The following is a 16,915-nucleotide window of genomic DNA, read 5'->3' on the forward strand; positions in this document are numbered from 1 at the left end:
GACAATCTACATAAGGATCTACAAGTAGAATTTGTCGATAATGTAATTAAGAAATTCGCCAAGAGCCACCAACATAGACTCTGTCAACATGTCAACGACGAAGCAAAGCGACTCCTGGACAATGATAATTTAGTAAGAAGATTAAAGAGAGTAAAACCTTTCGAACTAATATAATGTTGTAAATTAATGCATGACAAACTTGTGTTTTATATTAGACAGTAAAAACTAAGGTACTATCAATGGATAAGTGCTTAGTAATCCAAGATCATCCAATAGTAAATTAAGTCAAATACAAATTACTTATTAGTTGTAAAACTAGATCGTAATGAAAAAACATCATAACAGGTGTTTAATATAAAAAAAAAAAAAAAAAAAAAAAAAATTAATGTTTTTACTTTTAAATGTTCTTTTTCAATTTTATTTTCACTTTAATTTGCTACCTGAGAGCCCTGGGTCCTTAACTTGTTGAATTTTAGGCGAAACAATAGGTTTCAGGCAGCACGTGGCAGGCAATGATTTTGCAGTCTGTTTTTATCTTGAAAATGTTTATTACAATATTGCATTCAAGTATGTTCGATAACGAAAATTGTAACTCAACTTTGAACACTAAGCGGAAATGCTAAACAATTCTATAACCAATTAATAACGTAACTTAGACTTTGTTACAACTGCGAGTTATATCTTTCGACATTTTACCCGGGACAGAGATTCCGGCCGAATGAGTCATCACATACACGTATTATACTCTGTCATCCAGTCAGCGCTCTATACTGGTACTAAATTACCATTTATGAGATAAAACAGATTTATTGATTGATTTTCCAACAATATATATATATATATATATATATATATCACATATATATATATATATATATATATATATATCACTAAAAATAATATGTATGTTTTATAATTGTCTGATGATAAATAACAGTAGCATAAATGCCGCCACAAAACCATATGTTCGAAACGTCGTGAAATTAAATAAACGATTTTACCTGTTAGTTTGATCTATTACAATATTTCTAAAATTCAAACAATAGCATAATTGAGAATGAATTAGTATACAATATGTTATACACGAGTACTTATTAGAGTTGACAATTTATTGCTTATTTATGCTTTTTTATCGAAACTTTATGTAAATAAATTTCAAGTAATAAATCAATTGCAGCTACACACACAAATAACTAAGTATGTTGATTTTTATTATTAATTTTTAAATTTATTTCCTAAATTATTTTGTGTTTATACATATATATAGTGTGTGTAGTAAAAATATTTTCAATATATTAAAAAATTTTAAACGCCGAAATATATTTTTTTATAATTTTTCTATATTTCAATCCCTACAGTAAAATCTCTGTGATACCAGGAAGTTTGCCGAAAATCGCGATCCCATTGTTGCCGCTTTATTCCGATCGTGATTGGTCGTGGCGACGCGATCGATCTCGCGACGCAAGTTGACGTGAAGTGCGCGACGATGAGCGATGCAATGTTCGTTTGACAGCTTGCAATTTTGAATTAAAAATAATTAACTATAACTATAATTATTATATAATCTTAACTACAAATAAGATATTATATAATCTTAACTACAAATAAGAACGTAAAAACAATGTAGAAAATGATAATCTTTTAGTATTTAAAAAAATATTTAAAATATTGACATTTTTTTATAATTTTATAATAATTCATAATAATTTTATGACTTTAGCATAATTTAATCAATAATTTTAGCAATAATTTATAACTTAAAATTTGAATCAGTATAGATATTTTAATTTTATACTGTGCGTGCGTGCGTGCGAGTGTGCGTGTGTACGTACATGTGTATGTGCATGTGTGTGCATGTGTGTGCATGTGTGTGTATGTCTGTGTATATGTGTTTGTGTGTGTTTGTGTGCGCGTGCGTAAGTACGCGCGTGTGATAAATAATTATTTAATTAAAAATTAATTATATATTTTTTGGAATTTTTTTATCAAAGATTTGTAGCATTTTATCAATAAATACATCATATTTTACACACATAATTATTCACATTTATTTACTATTTATTTAATTTGATTATACGTAATTACAACTAAAATAATTAAGTAGAATTATTATATATATAATTTTAACTACAATTTAGAATGTAAAATACAAAAAATACGTCTTTTAAATATTACCAATATTGATAGTTTTTATAATTTTATATTTATAGTAAAATTATAATTTTAGCAATAACTTATAATTTTAAATTTTTATTAATTTATATATTTTAATTTTATTTAATTAAACATTTCTTTATTTTAATAAAATAATTTTTTTTATTATAGCGAAATAACATATTATGTCATTATTCAAGTAAAGAAAGAAATTATATTTTATGACTGTATTATTGATACTCTGAAAAATATAAGTATAATATAATATAATGAATAACTTTTTATAGTCGCATATTAGCTAGAAAGAAATTCAGAATTTGAATAAGATAAAATTATGGAGATAATTATTTAATTGAAGATCATTCTTTTTCTGAATTTTATTTGTAACATTTTATCAATATATATATACATATATATATATATATATATATATTTTATAATATATATATATATATATATATATACATATATATATATTAATATAAAAAATAAACTTATTAATTTTTGTTGAGACTTATTCAAATAATTCATATCCCACTAAAAGACATCACAGATGTAAAAAAAGTGCTAAGTTATATCTTTTGCAAGCAACAATAATTCTTTACAAAAAGTCGTAATCAAATATATTATCTTCTCAAAAGTTATGTTTATAGCCAAAATAATTCTTTGCCAAAATTAATCATTATCAAAAATATTTTCTCAAAAATTATATTTATAAATTATATTATATTTTTGTTAATAATACTAGAAAAAAATTAAAATATTAGCATCAAAAAATAGTGAAATCATAAAATTGCGCTAAATAATTATATTAATAATACGAGAAAAAAGGTTAAAATATTAGCATCAAAAAGTAGTGAAATCAAAAAGTTGCACTAAGTAAGTGACAACATAATATATAATATTTAGATAAATTTTCTATAATAATACAAATGTATAATTATTGCTTTATTTTAAAACGTTTATAATATATATAATGACAAAATAAATTCAGTAAAAAATATATATGTATATATATTTATTTATTTTTAAATTTAAATAACATGAATAATTATGTAATTAATTTAAACTGGAATGTATATACATTGTAAAGTTATTATATATTTTTATAAAATATTTAGATAAATAGATATATATAATAAAATAAATTATTTATCTATAAATAATTATTTAATTCAAATATATTTAAACGTATATTCAAAAAAGGTAATATAAGACACAAAAAATTAAATTTAGAAAATTAAAAAATTTAAAGTTAAATAAAAATTTTAAATTTAAATTAAAAAATAAAAATAAAAAAATGTGATGTACAAAAAATACTTAGCGCTGTTTTTGTATTGTTATTTTAACACATTAGTAGATAAAATAAAATATAAATCAAAGTATAGACTAATTTTTTTACTGCAATACGCTTCAACAAAAATCTGTAAACATATTACATGGCTCGATATTCAAATGACATGTGGCTAGCTGAACATATTGATATACACATGAAATATATGTATATAATGTAACATGTAATAATTGTCATATTAAACAAATTCAACAATTGAGTAACATTGGATTTTTTGTTAAATAATAACATTAATGTATTAAATCTGTAATATAATAATTAAATATGTTTGATTACTACATTTAGTTGTTGGTCCACTGGGATTCGATTGTGTCATGTTCAATCATAAAACTAAGTAAAAATTATAGAAATGAATTTAGTATACGTTAATTAATATATGCTAAACAGCAGCCCCAAACAGAGCCCCCAGTACCCGAGTAAGGCGACTTAATTACCGCAGGGTTGCGCCAGGTGCCCTACGGGAATCGTTTACGGCAGTGTACCACCCCCACGACCATGCAGCCCTCGGCACGCTGTCTCCCACCTTGGCTTCGGGGTTCCGCTGACACACCCCACGTCCAACGGCGACTCAGCTCTGGATGTTATGCTGGTTGACCTGTGGGTCAGTAGATAGGGACAGTGGGAATCTCGTTAATCCATTCATGCGCGTCACTAATTAGATGACGAGGCATTTGGCTTTTTTTTTTTTTTTTCTGTTTGATGCGTTGCCCACCAACAGAAAAGGAGGGGTATAGCCAAAGCCTCAAAGAAAAACAAAGACAAACAGTAAGGGGGTCTTATAGGCGTCCATCAAACGAGAGAACCCCAGAACAACAGGACGGACACGAACGAACAATGGGGGGGGCGGGTTCCCCGGGGAACATAAAACATTAATCGCCGGTCCCTCACCCGATTCCCTCTCGATCCCGCTGCACGGACCCGGTGGGAACCAGAGCTGTCATTTGGTTCCACCGGTTCCAGTTTGTATGGCTGCCCCGCAACACCCTGGTTGTGATTCTCCGTAATAACCCCTTCTTTAACCCCATGCCCAACAGCCAGTCAGCGGACTTGACACACCAAATCCCCCTCCATGAGATGGTGCAAGAGGAGAACTCGATGTCCGGCTGTTGTACGCCGGTCTCCCTCGAGATCGCCTCCCCGAGCGAAACATTGTCCGCGTAATAGCGGACCTTCCGCTCGTGGGCGTCCGATAAGGGAGTCCCTCCGCTGACGACCTGTGCGTCCACCACAACGGCCTTGGGGCCACGCAGGCAAAGCAAGTCAGGTTTGCGTTTGCCCTCGGTCGTGACGTACGACGGTTTTTCTCGTACGGTCCAGCCCACGTTCCTCAGTCCTGACGCTAGGACTCTGCACACTGCGTTGTGCCTGAGGACGCGGCAACCATGGGTGCGGAAACACCCCTGGATGACGTGCGCGGCTGTCTCTGTTGAATTACAGCCTGCACGACATCCGGTGGCGTACTGCTCCCGCCTCACCCCCCTAGACGTACGTATACGCGTCGGGAGGGTATTGGCGAGAACATGCACGTACTGGACATAATCACGACCGGGAATGGCGTGGCTACCGTGATCCACCCACCAGGAGGACAGGTTGGACCCCGGACACTCCCGCAATTCGTATCCGTTGACTGACTGATGCAGTCGACGGGACCACCACACATTCCGCCGGTGTTTGGAGGCCAAGCACACCCCATCGCGGGTCAGGGCCCGCTGGGCCCATTCCACCCGGCGCTCCGCCCAGGTGTTGTGGGCGATGGCCCCAACCTGCGGGGCTGTCGAGGATTCCAGGCTGCGCAGACGACTAAGCAGCAAACTTGGAACCGTGGTGGCAAGAGCGGGAATGCCGAGACCGCCACTCGAAACTGGTGAGTGGAAAAAGGCCGTCGGAACATCGTGCGGAAGACGAAGCCATCTGCGAACCGCTGCGCGGGTTGTGACGTCGAGAGCTCTCAATTTTCCAAGTGTGGCCCTACCCAGGACCAGCGAGTGGTAGAGGCAAGGAAGAAGAAAGCAGCGGACGATCTTTAGCCGCTGCTGGGGCTTCAGAGGTGCTCTGCTCAGCCGGCTCAGATATATGGATATATTCGAACCGACTTTCTTCGGTCCTGCCGGCCGGAAATCGACCCCGAGGTACCGCCATTCGGCAGTCGTATCCAGCTGCGGGAGGAATGTCCCATCCCGCAGGCGATTCGGAACGACGGTTAACAGATGTTGATTCATAAACCTACCGCCTCGATTCGCGGCAAGTGCCTCCTCCCTCGCTATCATGCGCTTCTCTTCGTCGCTCCATTGGCGGTTAACCCTCTCGACGTTAACCTCCTCGTTGACGATGGCCTCGTGTGCACGTCGGCGATGGAGGCCGAGTCCGGTCTTCGTGGTGAACGCACGATCACAGTGTGGGCATGGGAATTGCGGGGCTTGCGGGAAAGCAGGGACAGGAGCAGCGGGTGTTGGGCGGCGTCGTGGCCCAGCGGGCGGCCGACGAGAAGGGCCTGGAGAGGGGTCAGGGGAGGGTGGCGATGGCGCGTCACTAATTAGATGACGAGGCATTTGGCTGTTTCGCCTACGGTGCGCGACGACTGCTACAAAATCACAGTCGCCAAGTCGCCACCGACAGCGATATTGCAGAGCTGTTTACTGTTGGTGTTCGCAGTCAACACCCTGGAGCGTGAAGGTCGGAGCTAGCCAAAGGCAGCTCGTACTTCACCTCGACCATTCACGCAATCATTCAAACTCGCGCGATTGATGCGGAGGCCCCCAACTCTACGCGCCATCCATCATGCACCACCAGATGAGGCCACGTTCCGCCTTCTCTCGTTATAACGCGATGTCATTGCGTTAAAACGTTTCCAGTTCAGCCATGAGCCCCACAAGACCCGAGTCGTCAACGTTCGGAGCTGGGCGGACGTTAAACCCAGCCCCCGCAACTCAGACTCGCTTCGCGAGCTCCAGACATCTTGCCACGAAATAGTAATGGCGGTAAAACAAACATTACTTCGTGGTACTCCTGTGCGCTCCGCCACAGCGGCTGCCAGATCATTACATGACCGGTACTTCTCCACCTTACGCTCGTGGGACATCTCCAACGCGGTTTCGCTAGACACTACCTGCGCGTCTACGACCACTGCCTCACCACCCTTAGCGATGGTCAGGTCGGGCCGCCTCCGGCCGGCAGACGTCGAATACGCTTGTTCCGCATCGACGCGCCATCCCTTCTGCTGTAAATAACCACCAACTTGACGGCATAGGTCGTCATGCCGCAGGATTCTCCCTCCGTGCGTTCTGAAGCAGCGTTGCACGCAGTGAGCCGGCGTCTCGGTTTTGGGACAACCGGCACGACAGCGATTATCGCGCCCATCACGACCTCGGGAGCATCTCGCTCTAGACGGTATGCAGTTAGCCCGTATGTGGTGATAGTGCACGTAGTCGGCACCTGGGATGGCATCGGCGCCAGCCGATACCCAGTAGGAGCTCAGGTTGGAGGCCGCAACCTCTCTGAGTCCACTCCCATCGCACGACTCGCGCAACCAGGCCGCACACTGCTGTCTGAGCTCAGCGGTTGTAGTCACTCTATGACCCCGCACTCGCATCTGGTTTTCACACCAGACAAGCTGCCTAGCCACATACGTGGTTTCGGCAGCCGCGCATGCTGCGGGCAGAGTACTCCGACACAACCGCTGCAGTCGGTTATGCTTCAGAATTGGGATCAAAGTTCTCAATAGAGGCATTCCAAGCCCGCCACTCTGTATCGGCGCATGCAGGTATCCAGCAGGAACATCATGGGGAAAACGCAGCCATCGTCGCACCGCGGTGCGTACGATGATATTCTTACCCTTGACGGTTTTGGCCGAGACCGTACCCACTGTCCATCGGTGATAATACCGTGGAAGGAGACAGTCACGCAACAACCTCAGCCGCTGTTGCGGCTTAAGAGGTGCCCTCGTGAGTTGCTCGATGGCCTGAGCTAAGGGTGGATCGCTTGCGAGTTCCCTAGCACCTGTGTATTCGCAGCCCAGATACGTCCAGACATCGACCAGGGATCTTTGCGGTATCATCGCTCTCCCCACGGTGAAATAAGGTGTGGTGTCCACCTTCACCTTCTTGTCTCTGCCGGACGCCACCATGGACAGCACTCCGGTCTTTCTCGCGTTGATCTCGAGCCCATTTCGCATAAAGGCGTCATGAAGCCGTGTCAAGTTCTCCTGCAGCCCATCTCTGGTAGAGGCCAGGAGCACAATGTCGTCTGCGTAGCCCAGCGCATTGATAAGCCGGCCACTTAACCGATAGCCAACGTCCTCCGAGAGAATTCCTAGTGCACTATCTACGACCAGATTGAACAGCAGGGGCGACAACGGATCACCCTGTCTCACGCCACGGCCGATCTTGATGGCCGACACTTCCTCAGCGCTGACCCCTTGCAACTCGGTCAGCGCATTCGAATAGACAGCCCTTACGTACTCTCTAAACTCCCGAGGGAGCCCCAGCTCATCGAGAGTCGTATGAATAGCAGCGTGCGCAACCGTATCGAAAGCTTTCGACAGATCAATGCACGCCACATGCAGAGAACGACAACGCCTCCGGGCGTCCCAAAGCACGGATGAAAGGACTGTGACGTTCTCACATACCCCGTCCACCGGCCGGAACCCCCTTTGACGCTTGTCGAAGATGTCGAGGGCTGCCAATCTCTTTGCCAATATCTTGTGGAAGTGTCTTGTTATAACGGATCTTATGCTGAGGACGGTACTCCGTCGGACCTGGCCGATCGGACATACCCCCCTTCTCAAGGAATACCGTTCTGGTTGTGGCGATTGACGAGGGGATCGTCTCTGCCAGGAGCAGCAGATTGAACAGAAGCGCACGAAGAATCGCAGGAACAGCGTTCCACATCCTTGGCGTAATCTGGTCCAATCCAGGCGCAGTGCCAGTCCTTACGGAAATCCTGTTTACCTCTGCAGGTGTTATAGGATCCCAGAGCAAGGTCTTATCCGCCACAGGAACTGGATCCGTGGCAGCGCCATCGCCGAGACCTTCGAGGTGAATCCCTCTCAAACCCGACGTACGGCCACGGCCAGCACTCGCAGCCTGTGCCGCCTCCCTAAACGACTCACGCAAGTCCGTCATGTCTCCATCCGCACCGCTGGAGGCCTCCATAATGAGGCGCCAGCAGTTAAAGAATTTGACAGCAGACGGCCTCTTGCGCACCGAGTCGCCCTCGAGGATACGCGACAAACAGGACTTCTTGTTCTTCTTGTAGAGGGATTGCACAATTGCATACTCCCACTTTCTCCTCTGCTCCCTGCTCTCTCGCTTGACTGGAGGACAGTGCTTCTTTGCCGAAAGGCGTTGCGGAGGGCGCACTTGTAGCGACCGAGGGAAGATCATGCCCAGCCATCTCTCGATAGCCAAGACGTCGACCCTCTTCGACGTCAGAGCATCTCTTGCCGTGCCAGCAAAAGTATCAGCCTCGTAGCTACGGAACGCCGCACTCTGCTCTACGAGTGATTGTATCTTGTCCCGCAGCCTCTGAGAACTTTGTTCAGGGGGAGGCTGATGTGCGCTTTGATCGTCAGTACTAGCCTCAGTGGCCGCAGGAATGGTGTCGGCTCGTGTCATCACCGCACCATCCCTATCGCCCTCATCGATCACAATCGCGCGACGCGATTGGATCTTTTGGCAGAAGTCTCTAACCATCACTCGGTAAGGCTCCTGTTGCCGTTTACCCTTGATGGCTTTGAGACTCCTATTGGGGAACTTTGTCTCCAGATACTGGTTAATGAAAAGCTCCCCGGCTAAGGTGCCTTCAGCCTCAGCGCGTGCCATGAGTCTAGTTTCCTCCACTGACCATCTGGCCTTTACGCGGTCAACATTGATAGCACTGTTGGCTTGTAGTGGGTGAGCACGTACTTTGTGGACACCAAGACCACGCATGTTCCGGAACCTCGCCGAACACTGCTCACAGCTGACCATTTCCTCCTCTAGGCTGTCCACTTCAGCCTGGCTGGTCCTTATAGTGGTTCGCGACGGACCAGCTGCGACCCCGTCAGGGTCCTCCGCACCTCTCGCGCGCTCACTCAAGCGAGCACTCGCACGCAGTCCCCGGGCCATCCGAGAACCCGGGACAGTATTCTCATTCAAATTTCTCTCCATAATTAACTGCGTGTAGGGGGGCAAACGGATTGACAACCGAGAGCCCCCCAAGAAACCCCGGTCTTTCTTGGCACCACAACTCACCATGACCGTAGGCGCATGGGCCGAAGCCCTTAGGGGCGCACTTCGCTGTACACTCTCTTAGTCGACACTTACCGAGTCTAAACTTCCAAAGTAGGCCGTTTCCGAGAGCACCACGAGGAGGTGGAGGTACAACTTGGACGTGAGAGGCTGAAGGTCCTTACTAGAGGACTTCGTTGGCGCATCACGAACCAACCACGACTCTCTCTAAGTACCATCGCAGCGTGTTGCTTTGAGGACCGAGAGAGTCATAGTTACTCCCACACAATCCTTTTTGTATTCTTCTATTTTGATTGGATCCGGATCGTCACAGTTTTTAAGTATGAAATCTTCTTTGAGATCTTCAAACTTATATTCCCTGTCTACGTCATAAATTATAAGAGTAGGATTTATTTTCCTTGGCTCCTCTACTTTCAATTTCTTTGTTGTTAGGTTTATTCTTTTCACAAAGTCCCCGTCTCTTTCATCCACCTCCACCACTACTCCTTTTCCTCTCATTTGCCTTATTGCCTTTATCCTCAGCCTTTTATTTGTACTTGTCAGTTCCTTTATAACCTCCTTCTTTATTTCACTATTCGTTCTCGCATCTTCGTCTTCTTTTATAGGTTTAATTAGTACTACTTTGTGCGTAGTATCTGACCTTCTTTCTTTTTCTTTTACAGTACCTGTAGCAGTCCTTGGAGTTCCTGCCGTAACATTAGCATAGGAGAGTCCTTTAGGCCTCAAGTCAGCAACAGCTTGGTAAGCAGCTTTCCATTTTTCTTTTTCTAAAACTACATTATGTAGTCTATTTTCTAGTACTGCCCATTTGGACAATATGTATTTTATTGCAGATTTTGTTATTTTGTTGTTATCATTAAACATGAATGTCTCGAGCTGTTCCCTTGTCTCCATCATCTCCTCTACTTCATTTACTCCTGTGCTCTGTTCTAATCTTTCATATCCATCCTCCTCATTTTCAGAATCACTCAGCCTTGTGTTCCATCATGCGTCTCTTCAGTGTCTTTTTGGGTACTACCCGAAGGAGGTGGTGATCTACTTACAGATCCCCTTCGCGCAAACAGCAATTCTCTTTCTCTCTCTTTTTCGGCGTTCAGAGTTTCGGTTACTTTCGTGCCAACATTAGTCGTTACCGAAGTATCAGCCAAGTTTTTGTGTTTTTGTTTGAGTTTTGTGCTTTCCATGTATATCCCACGAGTATGGCAAAAAAAAAATGTCCACTCAGGCAGAGCCTCCATCACCTGGGTAAAGTGACTTATATACCACAGAGGTTGCGCCAGGTGCCCCTGGCGGATCGTTTGCGGTCGCGCAACTTAACCTCCCCGCGGCCATGCAGCCCCAGACACGATGCCTCCCATCCTGGCTTGGGAGGAACCTCGGGGCCCCGGGTGCGTTATGCCCGTACTACTGTCGAATCGTCAGTAGCCCCCTGGGGAAAGTAGATAGGGACAGATGTCCGTGGTTGATTTAACGTGCGGTACCTGCTCAGAGAGCTTAATCACACGACCCCCATGGGTGCGGAATTGGGATAAGCCCAATCAGCTTGTTCCAGCAGGCCAGGAACTACCAGTAGCGCCTCCGAGTTTGTAGGACTCTTCGGCAACCCACCGGTTGGGGCGAGCTCCTATCCAACGCTCTACCAGCTGTGCAAGACTGGTGCCCGAGCAGATACACTGCTCACCCGTCGAGGCCCGAGAGCCCCTAACCAGCATGCGGCTTCAACCACTACCCCCACGAGTCCGACCTCAATTGCCGGGACGAGGGACGAATCCCCCTAGGCAACCCGACTCCCGTGGTACCAGTCAAGATCACTGGTTGGATCTTCGTGGCCGAGACCACTCCCAGCTTTCGGAGGCCTACACCTCCCAGGCAGTGGTCGGCCTATGTTCCTCGGGAACATCGGCTTCTCTTATCCTCCTTTCAGCATCGCCCTCCTTCTCTGAAATACAATCTTCGCATACACACTGTTCACGAACGCGCTGCGAGAGAAAGGATCGCGCTGCACCAAAGGATGAGTCACCTTTTTGTATTAAACTGACTTTAATATTATAAAACAATTAAAAACGAACACTTCAACAAACTTTTACAATTTTACTTAATTTACAGAGAAAATCGGAATCAAAATCAAAGTGCGGAATAAGCGGCGGTTGTCAACGAATTTTAGCGGTTTTACAAATCTGCGGTTGCGTTATGCGGTTCACGGCGGAAAAGCGATAAGGCCCGGATTTCGGGTGCGAGCTCTCTTTTATGGGTTTCCGAAGAAAACCCACTTTTTCAGGGAAGCGCCAATTATTGCGAGCAATTTTAAGTGTGCTCGAGGTGACTCGAGGGCACAGCTCATTATTGGCCGCTGTCAAAATTAACGGAAGACGGCTGGCAGAAAGCATGCGCGCGCGGGTGATCGCGATAATTATTGGTGAAAAGAGGCGCCCGTGGTAAGCTGCGCATGCTCACTGAAAATAATTATTCGGCGGAACGGTTGTGATACCGTTAATTGTTGATATTTTGAGGAATGTTTTTTTGAGACAGATTGATTTATGTCGCTGTGTTTCTCCGCGAAAAACATACAAAAAACGATTTGCTGTAAATATCGATTATTCTAGAATCTTATAAAATATTATTCGAACAGAATATTTTATTTTATTCCACGGCTAGTATTTTCTGATGCGTTTTGAACATTCCCGCCCGCCTTGTCGCGCAGTGACAACATGTGTGGAATTTCGGCCGCGGAATCTCGAGTCGATAGTGATCGATGGTGGGGTAGACGCGCAGGCGCGGAGAAATACACGTGATGATCGCGTGGTAAGTGAATCGATCAGCTGATACAATGAACATGTGGTGATCAGCTGAGGCAATGAAACCGCGTGTTTGGTGAGTTGTGTAGTGCAGTGCGATGACGGAACAATTATCAGTGCGGTGATGGATCAAATGTAAGTGCGGTGATGGATGAAAAAAAATGAGATGTGACAAGTGATACAATGCATGAGGTGAAAAGTGTCGCGAGATGAATTACGTGCCGGCGGACGACGTGTCCGCGTTAGTCATGCCAGGAATACGATCCGCGCCCGGAAGCATGACTAATTTAACGAGCGGGCGCACGAATTCGGATGTGGCGGTGCGGACCGAAACCACGCGGACGATACCGTCGTCCCCGGGATGCAGTATCGTGATCCGTGCGAGAGGCCATCGAGTCGGAGGGGTGAGCTCCGAACGAATGAGACAGAGGTCCCCCACGTGAGGTGCGGCCTCGGCCTTGACCCATTTGGTGCGGGGGTTAAGGCCGTGCACGTACTCCGCTGACCAACGCTGCCAAAAATGGTCTCGCATCAATTGGACATGACGCCAGCGTGACAGAGTGGATGCTGGTTGACCAGTCAACGATGGCTCAGGTACGGCTAATAGCGGCGCCCCGATGAGGAAGTGGCCTGGTGTGAGCGCCGAAGTGTCGTCCGGATCGTCTGATAAAGCCTGCAACGGACGAGAATTAAGACACGCCTCGATTTGCGTGAGGAGTGTGCTAAGTTCCTCATATGTGAGGGTGGTTTCGCCGATTACTCGACGGAGGTGGAATTTTGTGGATTTTACGGCAGCCTCCCACAGACTACCGAAGTGAGGGGCCGCTGGCGGATTAAAGTGCCAGCGGATCCCTTGATTGTTGGCGGCGCGAGCGATGTGATGGCCCTCGGAAGATGACGCCTTGAAGAGCTCGCGCAGGGTGCGATCGGCGCCGACGAACGTCGTGCCGCAGTCGCTGTACACGTCCGTACACAGGCCTCTGCGGGAGACGAAGCGGCGTAAGGCGGCGATGAAGGCCTCGGAACTGTAGTCCGAGACGACCTCGAGATGGATAGCCTTCGACCAAAAGCATACGAAGACAGCTATGTATCCTCTCTGTGAGCGGTGTCCGCGCCCCTTGCTGGTCCGGATGAAGATGGGTCCCGCGTAGTCCAGGCCAGTGCTCAGGAATGGCCGAGTCGGCGTCACTCGGTCACGCGGAAGGTTGCCCATTGGAGGCTGTGGAGTGGCCGCTCGCCAGCGAGTGCAAGTGACGCACCGATGAAGTTGCTGCTTAATGACGGTCCTTCCTCGTGGCACCCAGAATCGAAGACGAAGCAAGCCGAGAGTCATCTGGACGCCGCCGTGTAGAGACCGACGATGGCAGGACTCGATGAGCAGTCGCGTCATCCAGGAGGCCGGCGGAACGATCACCGGGTGCTTCGTCGTAGGGCAGCAGAGCGTGTTTGAGGCGCCCTCCTACGCGCAGTACACCTTGGTCGTCGAGGATTGGACTGAGTTTGATCAGTGAACTGCGTGGTGGACCGGGGCGTCCCGCGGTGGCAGCGGCTACCTCGTCCGGGAAGTGGAGTGCCTGCACAATTCGAAGCCACTGAAGTAGGGCGGCGTCCAGCTCGTCAGGATGCAGCGGACGACCAAGTGTGACCTCTCGGCTCGCCACGTTGAGCCATCGACGACACCAGGCCGTAACGCGCAGCAGCCGATGGAGTGTGGAGAACCGAAGGAGAAGATCCGGTTCAACGATGACGGCACCTTTGGTCATCAGGCTGGTGGTGCGTTGTTCCGGAAGGTCGTCCTCTGCGATGTCGACCTCTGAGCTGGGCCACGCTGTCTCGTCCAATGCCAACCAGGTAGGTCCAGTCCACCATAGCGTGTGATTGACTAACTCTTCCGGATTAATTCCTCGTGATGCGCAATCTGCAGGATTGTCCTTCCCGGCCACGTGTCTCCACTGAGCGTCCGGGAGCTGAGTCTGGATGTGAGCTACCCGGTTGGCGACGAACGTTTTCCAGCGAGCGGCGTGTCCCTGGATCCAATGGAGAGTGACCTTGGAATCAGACCACAGGTGCACTGGAGTTGATGTCAAGCCGAGGGTGTTTCGGATATGCAACGTCAACGTGGTGAGTAGCACAGCAGCGCACAGTTCAAGACGAGGCAACGAAACTGGCTTGACGGGTGCGACCTTAGATTTCGCCATGATTAAATTGATTGTGATTTGTTCCTTTCCAGAGTTGCGGATGTAAACGGCGGCAGCATATCCTCGCTCTGATGCATCTGCGAAGCCGTGGATCTGCAACGTGGAGTAATCGCTGTCGGTGCTGAGCCAGCGATTCACCCATATGTTGCTGAGCAGAGGTAGCTGGTTCAGCAGCTGTTGCCAACGTTTGACGTCCTTGGCAGGTAGTGGAGTGTCCCAGTCGAGTTGCTGAAGCCAGGTGGTCTGGATCAGGATCTTCGCCCGAATCACGACAGGTGCGAGCCAGCCCATCGGGTCAAACAGCCGTGCAGTCTCTGCGAGGACTCGTCGCTTCGTGAACTCGCTGACTACACGAGGATGTATGGCGAAAGCAAACCGGTCTTCTTGAGGATGCCATCGCAGACCCAAGGTCGAATGGCTCTCGTCGTCCCAGGAATGTGGTCCTTGCTGCAGCCGATGCTCCTGTGGGACTCCGCTGAGGACGTCCGGATTGTTTGAAGCCCACTTCCTCAGCAAAAATCCGCCCGCCATGCAGAGGTTGCGCAGCTCTGTCTGGAGGTTGACGGCATCGCCGAGGTCGTCCGCTCCGGTGACTACGTCGTCGACGTAGCAATCTCGCCGAAGTGCTGTGGCCCTTTGAGGAAACTGCGCCCCCTCGTCCGCACAGAGTTGTCGCAGCGTTCGGATGGCCAGGAACGGTGCACAAGCCATGCCGTAGGTCACCGTCAGCAGCTCGTACTCCTGGATCTCGTTCGTTCTGTTATGACGCCACAGTACTGTTTGAAGACTGCAGTCCTCAGGATGTACGAGAATTTGGCTGTACATCTTCTCGATGTCTGTGACGAAGACATACCGGTGCCAACGCCATCGCAGCAGTACGTCGGTGAGAGCGGGCAGTAAATTCGCCCCAGTCAGCAGATGCGAATTCAGCGAGGTCCCGGTTCGTGTCCGTTGAGAGCCGTTGAACACGACTCGGAGCTTCGTCGTCGTGCTCGACTCATTCAGGACCCCGTGATGCGGTAAGTAGCATCTGATGTCCTCAGCTGTTGTTGCGATATTTACCCTCTTCATGTGTTGCAGGTCCTCGTATTCCTGCATGAAGCTGCGATAAAGGTCGCCGAATCGAAAGTCTCGGCTGCCCTTGGACTCCATGGCCTTCAGGAGGTGCTCCGCTGGGCGGCGAGTGTCTTGAAGAGTCGTCGGCGGTGATGCGAGAGGCAGTCTCACCATGTATCTTCCGGTGGGCGTGCGTGTGACGGTGCGCACGTAAAGCTCCTCGCACTTGGTTTCGTCAGGAGTGAGTGGAGCCTGAGATATTGGCTCGCTCTCCTGCTCCCAAAAGCGGCGAACGAGGTCGGCGAGGTCATGATCGGCGGTGCATCGGAATGTGCGGCGATGTCCGTTGACTGAAGCGGCGTCGTATCCGCCAGAGAGGATCCACCCCAGGTTTGTTTGCTGAGCGATCGGCATCCTCGAATCTCCCTTGCGGAGGCCTTCCTCGAGAATCAAGGAATAAACCTAGGCTCCTAGGAGTAACTCAGCTGGGTCGTCGTCCAAAAAACGAGGATCGGCCAGCTGGAGTCCTTTGAGATGAGGCCAGCTGCGTTCTCCTCGTGAGACTGATCCTTGCTGCAGTGATATGCGAGGCAGCACAAAGGCTACCACGCTGAGCTCGGCGTTGGTCACGTCTGATGTTACGTGCAGCGTTACTTTGCCTCGAGCGGATCCTGAGCGGGTCCCTCCGATGCCGAAGATCGAGAGATCCGTCGAAACTCGAGGAAGGCGAAGGCGTTGTGCCAAGGTCTCTAAAATGATCGACACCTCAGAGCATTGGTCGATCAGAGCGCGTACGGCGTGTGGTGAACCGTACCGATCGGCGATGTTCACTCGAGCTGTTGCCAGAAGAACGGCCTTGTGATCCTGATGTTGCAGAGTCGTGGTCAGTGTGGTGGCGCGTGTGGTGGCCTCAGCTGATAGTGAAGACGTCGGTGCTCCGTGCAACATCGTGTGGTGTCGTGCGTCGCATGTGAGGCAGTTCTTCTTTGACTGGCAGCGAGATAAAAAGTGGTTGTTTAAGCAATTGTAGCAGCGCTTGCTTGTCTCTATGAATGCCTTACGCTCGTTGACCGTCTTGGCCTTGAAGTCTCGGCAGGCCATCAAAGTGTGGTTCTCGCGACACAGTGCACA

The 16,915-nt window shown here is 47.5% G+C and overlaps 2 protein-coding genes across 2 annotated transcripts; both read right to left on the bottom strand.

Moving 5' to 3' along the window:
* Positions 1-12,744: 12,744 nt before the first annotated feature.
* On the bottom strand, positions 12,745-13,863 carry LOC114941534 (uncharacterized). The gene has a single exon (XM_029316551.1). The coding sequence runs from the start codon at positions 13,861-13,863 to the stop codon at positions 12,745-12,747; it is 1,119 nt and encodes a 372-aa protein (XP_029172384.1).
* Positions 13,864-14,895: 1,032 nt separating this feature from the next.
* Positions 14,896-16,198, bottom strand: LOC114945219 (uncharacterized). The gene is made up of 2 exons (XM_029321337.1): positions 15,105-16,198; positions 14,896-14,971 (listed from the first exon to the last, which is right to left on the bottom strand). The coding sequence occupies exons 1-2, from the start codon at positions 16,196-16,198 to the stop codon at positions 14,896-14,898; spliced, it is 1,170 nt and encodes a 389-aa protein (XP_029177170.1).
* Between the last annotated feature and the right edge of the window lie 717 nt (positions 16,199-16,915).

This window comes from Nylanderia fulva, unplaced genomic scaffold (genome assembly GCF_048542155.1).
Source record: "Nylanderia fulva isolate GAGA-0341 unplaced genomic scaffold, ASM4854215v1 Scaffold285, whole genome shotgun sequence".
Classification (NCBI taxonomy): Eukaryota; Metazoa; Arthropoda; class Insecta; order Hymenoptera; family Formicidae; genus Nylanderia; species Nylanderia fulva.